At 40.1% G+C, this 8,272-nt stretch overlaps 1 protein-coding gene across 1 annotated transcript; it reads left to right on the top strand.

Moving 5' to 3' along the window:
- The first annotated feature begins 702 nt into the window (after positions 1-702).
- On the top strand, positions 703-4,528 carry LOC133027943 (transcription factor Sox-8-like). Its single transcript, XM_061095121.1, has 3 exons — positions 703-1,283; positions 2,327-2,559; positions 2,643-4,528. Exons 1-3 carry the CDS (start codon positions 904-906, stop codon positions 3,422-3,424), a joined length of 1,395 nt encoding a protein of 464 aa, XP_060951104.1. The 5' UTR covers positions 703-903; the 3' UTR covers positions 3,425-4,528.
- Positions 4,529-8,272: the final 3,744 nt, after the last annotated feature.

Raw genomic sequence — 8,272 nt, 5'->3', positions numbered from 1 at the left:
TTTGTATAATAGTAACTATTATATTGACAATATTATCATTATCATTATTTTTATTATCATTAGTAGTCGTAGTGGAATAATAACAATATTAGACATTATATTGTTTTTTATAGTTTTTTTTATAATTGATTGATTTTTTTACACAAACTAAACAAATAATCAGTATTAGCAGCAGCTGTATGTATATGTATTTATATGTTATTGTATTTATAATTATGAATGCGTAAATGTTTTGTTGGCGCATAGTTCTAGTCAAATGTAGTTATTCTTTTTTATAATAATGATGATAATAATAGCATACATTTATTAATTATGTATTTGTAAGCAGCATGTTATATTTTATCCTTACGAGAAACACTTATATGTATAAGTATGTAGTTATTATATATATACTTGTTTGTGTATTTATTTCGTAAATGTATTGTCACAGTTAAGTGTAGGGGAAAACACATTTGTCCTTAATTTTCAGTGGAAATCTTCCTATAAAGTTCATGATTTCCTGTCTCTGAACTTGTACAAGTCAACAGGTGTAACCTTTATTAAACAGACTCCTATAGCTTTATTTTGATAAACATAATAATGATTACTTATATTTCTCTGCCTCCTCCTGCTTCTTGCCAAACTGGGAGGAACTCCGCTGGTCAAAACTTTGCACAAGCCAATAGGACAGCAGGGGTGGAGAGATGCAAGTGCCAAAGAGTGTTAAAGAGCAAAAATACTGAAAAATAGGTGTTCGTCAAACTCTGCTCTTGTCGTGCGCAAAGGAATGGAAAGCACAAGTCAAAATACGACTTTACTTCGTGGTGAGACAGTGTTCCGACTGTGCGTCTTTACGCACGGAGAAGGCTGCAGGAGCTTAGCTGACAAATTCTTGTAGAATAACTTTTTTTTTACCGGGCAAACATGACAGAGGAGAACAAGTCTTTGGAGCATCCTTTCAGCCCGGCGGACAGTGACAGCTCCACGACCCCGCACGGATCGGACACGGAGTCTCTGGCTTCGGCGGGTATTACGCACCAGCCGGAGAGCGGCGGCAGCGGCGCGGAGGACGAGCGCTTCCCCGCCTGCATCCGGGACGCGGTCTCACACGTGCTGAAGGGTTACGACTGGTCTCTGGTGCCGGTTCCCAGTCAGGGGGACAGGGGGCTCAAGGGGAAACCTCACGTTAAACGACCCATGAACGCGTTCATGGTTTGGGCGCAGGCGGCGCGGAGGAAGCTGGCGGATCAGTATCCTCACCTGCACAACGCGGAGCTCAGCAAGACGCTGGGGAAACTGTGGCGGTGAGTTGACTGGAACTCAACCAGGGGCTCAACTTCAGCACAAGGATGAGTTCAAGTTGGTGCATGGGGATCAGTTCCAAGACGCCCAGAGTTTGGGTTTCCAAACTAGAGCTTCTCCGCATCTTTTACTTCAGAATGAGAATATTAATAAAAGCAACCTATTACATTTTGGTAAAAGTAAAAAATGTTTGTTGCAAAATACCTTTTCCCCTGAGCAATACAATACAACAAGTTGTTAAATTTTGGCTCCAAAATTGGTCAGTTTCTAATATTTAAAGATATGGAGGCCCATTTCCGCCAGTCACAGAAAATAAAGATGTTAAAGTCAAAATTATTAGTCATTAAGTCAAAAATCAACATTTTGAGATTGAGATAGTTGCTCAAACTTATGATAGCAAGTTATAATTTTGAAAGATACCTTAATTAGTTTAGAGATAAGTCATTATTTTGAGATATTGTCATTATTTTAAGACAGTAAGTCAGTATTTAAGGTGGATAAGTCATTATTTTAAGATATAGTCGTCCTTTTGAGATATTAAGTCATTATTTGTGATCTTAAGTGGGCTATACTTAGGTGCCTTAGGAACACTCCACCACAGCATATAATAAAGTAAATCAATCAAGGCCCAATGTTCCCCAAAATGTAATCAAGGTGCACCAAATTCCACACACTCAGATATCAGTTTGATGAACTGAATTGATGAATAATTAAAATGCAGTCGCAATTTTAAAGAAAATGTCCCCCTGAGCTGGATCCAAACCAGCATTTAATGGGTTCTTCCCTGACTCATACAACGTCCTTCCACCAAATTGGTGGAATCAGTTCAGTTCTGTTTGTGTAATATTTTTCACAAACAAAACAAACCAATAAACAAAAGAACAGAGCCGAAAATATAATCTCTTTAGTGGAGGTAATACAGGGCAAACAATATCCTCACAGTGATATTATGAACAAAATATCATTCAGCGAAGTAACAAAAATTACTTGCAGGTATATTTGAATGAATTTAACTTACTAAGTTTCTGACCTCTCTCCTCCTCAGGCTTCTCACCGAAACGGAGAAGCGTCCTTTTATCAAGGAGGCCGAGAGGCTGAGGCTGCAGCACAAGAAAGACTACCCAGACTACAAGTACCAGCCTCGCAGACGCAAAAGCCCCAAACCGGGTCTAGGGGACTGTAAAGCTGGACTGGTCCAGCAGCATCAGCATCAGGACTTGGTTAAGATAGAACCGGGGACAGGGGACGCACATCATCACTACCATCATGACAGGACAGGTGAGAGACTGATCTCATCCGGATATGTTTATATGTTTCATTGGGAAATGTATCGCAATTTATCTCTTTTACCCTTCTCCCAGGTCAGTCCCATGGACCTCCAACACCTCCCACTACCCCTAAAATCGACCTTCACATGGGGAGCAAACACGACGCCCACCGGCTTGTGGAGAGCAGCGGCTGCTCTGCTCCTCCACCTGGCCGTCAGAACATTGACTTCAGCAACGTGGACATCTCCGAGCTCAGCACTGATGTCATCAGCACCATTGAGGGATTTGACGTCGATGAGTTTGACCAGTACTTGCCTCCTAACAGCCACGGTTCTGCTGTTCTAACTCCACCAGATCCCAGCCATGCACATAACAACCCCCCGGGAGCGTTCACCCTACCCAGCATCCACTCTCACTCCCACAGCAGCACCACGTGGACTCCCAAAAATTCTCGTGGGATTTCCACTGGAGTACCACCATCTTCTTCCATCAGACATGAGGCCCGTGAGGACACTAACCGCAAACCTCAGATCAAAAAAGAGCAGATGAGCCCAGGTCACTACAACAGCTCCTCCTCCTCCTCCACTCCTCCGCCACCACAACCAGAGTACACCTGCCTCGGCTCAGGCGCCTGCCCTTCCTCCACCACCTCCACGTCTTCGGCCAGCCAGTTTGACTACACTGACCTTCAGAGCTCCAGTCTCTACAGCGCCTTCTCTGGGTACCCTGCCAGTCTGTATCAGTACCCCTACTTCCACTCCTCCAGAAGTCCCTACGCCGCACCGCTTATCAACAGCCTGGCCTTGGCGCCATCTCCGCACAGTCCTCCCTCTGGCTGGGAACCACCGATCTACACGACACTTACTCGGCCTTGAAGACGAGGATACAGTCAAATGGGTCATATAGACAAAAACTACACAGTGTGAACATTTTGACCTCCTGAAGAGATAGCTCCGAATGCCTTCTGAGGGTTTGCATCTGTTAGCTGAATGGCTCATTAAATGTTTTTTAGATTTGTTCATTTTCTTGAGAAAAAATTAATAACAACAGTTTTTCATTGTTATGTCTCTTGACTAAGTAAAACGGTCTGTGAAATGCCATTAAAACCATCACAGCAGACTGAAATGTTCCATTAAAGCTCCACACTAATGAAATTGTTTTTCATGCGTGAGTCGCTCATTATAGACGCAGGGTGTTAGAGATTTAATGGAAGGTTTTTCCACACTTAATCTGGCTGAGTGAAACAGTTTCCTCACCTTCAGCTTCACATTGGTGGGATTTAGGGACGGTGACTTACATTTTGATTAAAAGGTTTTTTCTTTTCATATGGTGTGTGTGAGCATTCCACAATATTCGCTACGGATTTATTCTTTGATCACCAAGCAAGCTATCAACTTCAGGGACAGATTATGTCTCTTGTCTTTCTTTATGTACACCATCTTAGAAAAATATTCCCAACTGAAAAAGTCACTAAAATGTATCCCATCAGCCTGATAGAAGATGCAATAGTTTGAGATTGTGAAAATAACAGGTCTTACTGAGAGTTACATGATATGATAAACACCAATGTATTGCCTGCATGATAAATATAAGGCCACAATAAGCAGACAGATGCTAGATTAGCTGAACTTAAATATTTAAAGCAGAGGCAAACAAATAGCTAGTATGCTTTTGCATATATTAAACAATTCAAGGTATAATATATTTATTCACAAACTCTACAGGTGCTCGTTGGCAAAAACATTTTTTGGACAGTTTCAGTCTTTATCACTTTCTGGATGTTAACTGGCAGATCTAGTTTATTTCTAAATCGGGGGCCACTACTTACACACAGGGGGCAACCATTCGTCCAATATCCATGTTGAATGTTTGCACTATGGCTGTGCAAAGCCACGCATCATTGAATATATTTTGTACATTTTTCAAGCACATTGTGTCCTTCATAAAAGTGTGGAAAATAAAAATTCTTCATAAATTGCCATATTTATTTTTGATTGTGCCATTACAAACGACACACTTTCATGAATTTGACCACTTTGTAAGAAAAATCTGAAATTGCTCACACGTCTTTAAGAAGTAAATCATCTTGCAGTTGTGTGATTTGGGACTTTCTTACCTCTGTAGGAAAATGCCTTCAAAAGTCATTTATTTACAAGTCTGGGGAAACTACACCCCAGTGATTTTATAGTGACATTTCTCATTCTCACATATTAAGGTGACACTATGGGCAGGTTCCCAATAACGGAATGTTGGGGCCATAGTCACAGCAGCAGGAAGACGCAAGAATCCGATATCACTGTGGTACTTTTTTCCCCTGGCAGGACTTCTTGCTCTCACTGCCGACCTGTCCCTAACTGCTACTTTATTTCCAGTTTGTTTCCAGTCCAACAGCTGCTCCTGCTGGGTTTCCTGGGAGGACGTCAGCTAATTTCACAGTCCTGGCTCTGGTCGAATTATTGCCTGTGGAGCCTGATGGACAGGGCAGCTGGACTGGGTTTTCCAGAGGCACTGTGCACACTTGAACTTATTGATCATGTCCTATTTTAATAATGTGCTTTTAAACCTATCTAATGGGTTGGAAAGAACAAGTCCATACACTAAAAACTCATAAAAACAAATGTTTAGAATTTAGAAAATTAAAAGCTAAAATTTAATTGGTTATTATTATTATTACAATGTTGATGAGAAAATACTTTGTAGTAAAGCAGTAGTTTCACCAATAATCAATGTTTGCTGCATGTGCTTACGCTTCACTGACCATTTTACCTTTTGGACAAACATGACGGCTGCTGAGCTGCAGTCCAACCCGCTTTTAAAGGCTTCCTGTGCGAGTTCACCCTGGCTGCTGCAGCTCAGTGGCTCGCTGTCCTGCAAGTTTACCATGACAACCTGGTTGCCAATGACAACACAACGACCAGACAGAAGAAACATTGATGTACCCATAATTCCATAAAGCGCCAGAGCAAGCAAATCCAGAAGTTTGTGAGTGGCAAGATCATCAGGTGACATTTACACCAGCAGTAGGCGATCAATCCACTCCTACTGTGAGACTACAGTCTTTGGTCTCTGCTTACAGTGACTGATGAGCGCCACCTTCTGGAATATGGAACAGATGAGCAGCTTTCGACCTTTACCAGCAGGAAAATATTGGAGCACTGCATCCTCTGTCCTATCGTATGCAGAGTCATTTAAGAAAATACAGCACAACACGTCCAAGTGTCGAAGAAAGATTTTCCTCCATAACCCTGCACCTCCAGAAATGTTTAGTGCACTTATTGTGTTTATGGGAAGAAAATTACATATTTGGGTTTAAATCTGGTGACTCTGAAAGGCCATAGCAACTACAATCATCATTTTCAGACTCCTTAAACATTACATTCAGCTCATGTGCATAGAGCAGTTATTTTTGTTCATGATACAGTTTTTCTTCACTGATGCCTCAGGCTCCCTAGTAACGCATCTCCTGGTTGTTTAATCTGTAAATAAACAGAAACTCAAAATAACAGGTTAGTGTTTTCCTCCAAGTTTTCTGTCTCTCTATAAGATTAAGCTCATTCTTGATCTATTAGTAGTATGTGTGCCCACTTTGCACATCATATACAACATAGTACATAGTAGTACACATCAAACATGGTAGTTATATGAGATATACACACATAGTAAAATTGATATATATATATATATACAAAGTGTGATGTGAAAACTCTGTGTGGCTGTTGATTTAATTCTTGATAGGTTTGCATTTGTCTGGATTGTGAGTCTGGAATGGAAATGGAATCAATTAGACTGATTGGACTCACATTATGTGATGATATCTGCTTCATTTAAAATGTTCCCTTTACAGTTTGTTCTCATCTTCACATGTGAGCCCCAAACTAAAACCCCCAAACCTGCTGCATCAGGACATTTTTATGTTCAGTCTAAGCTCTTAACGGGCTTTGCAGAATCAGCACTAGTTATATGTCACCATCTAGTGGTTGAGAGGATTTACTACAAATCAAATAAAAGCTTCACCTTCAACCTAGAAAACGTTCTTGAGAAAATGGTCAGATTCAGATTTTTACCTCTGCCAGTATAGGACGTAAGCAAAAAAGCTTTAACATTTATGACTTTGTTTTATATAAGCAATTATTGTTCATTGCACATAAAGGTGAGGGGCTTAGGGTTAACAGTTAGAGGTTGAGTGACGGCTAACTTTCCCCTTGTGAGTTGGTTAGGCAAATGTAAGCTAACACTTCAGCCATAAAAACTGTACGAGGTGATGTTATATTGGTTCTATGTTGACTTTGTTGCACTACAGATAATTAAAGTCACTAAGAACCAAGAAATAGTTAATAAAGTCGAGAAAGTTTGAAGTACAAAACCACACCTTGCCCCTTAACTAATGAGCCAAACTGACCTTTTCCACAGCAGCCATTTTCACCTGAATTAGTACTTACCAGTACTTATAAGTAGAACAGACCAAAATGGAGCTAAAGGAAAATTAAATTTATTGATGTTTCCATCAGCTGGTGACCGATATGTCAAAGTGAAGGTTAACTTTGCCCCTTGTCAATAGACTATTAGCTAACACCTTAGCCATAACAATCATATGAGATAATGTCTATGTTATGTTGAGTTTCTTGTGCTGCAGATGAGTAGATGTGAAGTCATTTAGAACTATTAAATAGTGAATCAAGAAATGATCAATTATAACTCATTGTTCTGAAATTAATTTTTTAAACACTTTTAATAACCACAGCCTGCCTCTTAACCGATGAGCCAACATACCTTTTCCACAGCAGCCATTTTGACCAGAAATAGTACGTGAATAGAAGAAAACCTTTCTTCAGGAGTTGGCAGAGACCAAAACACAACCAAAACAAAAATGAATATAAGACACACAATATTCACGATTAGGGTGTCAACTGTTTAGGCAACTGTTAGTTAGCCATAACAATTTGTTAAGATAATATCATATGTCATAAGATTAATTTAATAACACATAATGAAGGTGCTACTTTAGGTACTAAGCCTTTGTGAATGTGATTAATGACGCGTGTGTTTATCTACTATTTCACGTCAAAATGGCTGCCATGAAAAGGGTCAAAAGGAATGGTGGCCACATCATGGAAGTAAGACATTTAATTAAATTAAACTTTTCCTGTCTTTCACATTGGTTGGAACACAAATCAGACACCTGCAACTTGATTTCAGACTCATCTGTATTGATGTTTTTGATCATACCAAACCAGCACTGATCCATGGATCAACACACCAATGTGTCCTTTAAAACAAGATGCAAAAAAGTAAATACAACAGTTGTAGACGTGTTATATAAATTACAATCCTATCACATTACAATCCTTTAAAGCAGCAATCACGGTCTACGATGACTCAGTATGTTCAACAGTACAAATAAAAAAGAGAACAGCTGTCGGATTGAGGTTTTCAAAGAACCCTGTCTGGAAGCAGATGAGTCGCCTCCAGCTACATTAACAGCAACGGTGATCACTGAGTTTGTGTGTGTTTTTTTATGCATATTTGTTGTTAACAGCACTTTGTAGATTCAGGTTTATCAGGGTGTCAGTGCCAGAGGTTCCACCACACAGCGTCCTCAACCAAAACGTCACGATTCCACACGCACAGTAAGCCACTGTCATCAAAACTGTACATTCAATAAATTAACAATACACTGTCTCGGTTAAGCAACCAGTGAATGACTCTAGATTACATAATTACAT

This window comes from Limanda limanda, chromosome 21, assembly GCF_963576545.1.
Source record: "Limanda limanda chromosome 21, fLimLim1.1, whole genome shotgun sequence".
Classification (NCBI taxonomy): Eukaryota; Metazoa; Chordata; class Actinopteri; order Pleuronectiformes; family Pleuronectidae; genus Limanda; species Limanda limanda.
Note: the sequence above shows the minus strand (reverse complement) of the source record. Positions and strands in the feature narration are given on the sequence as shown.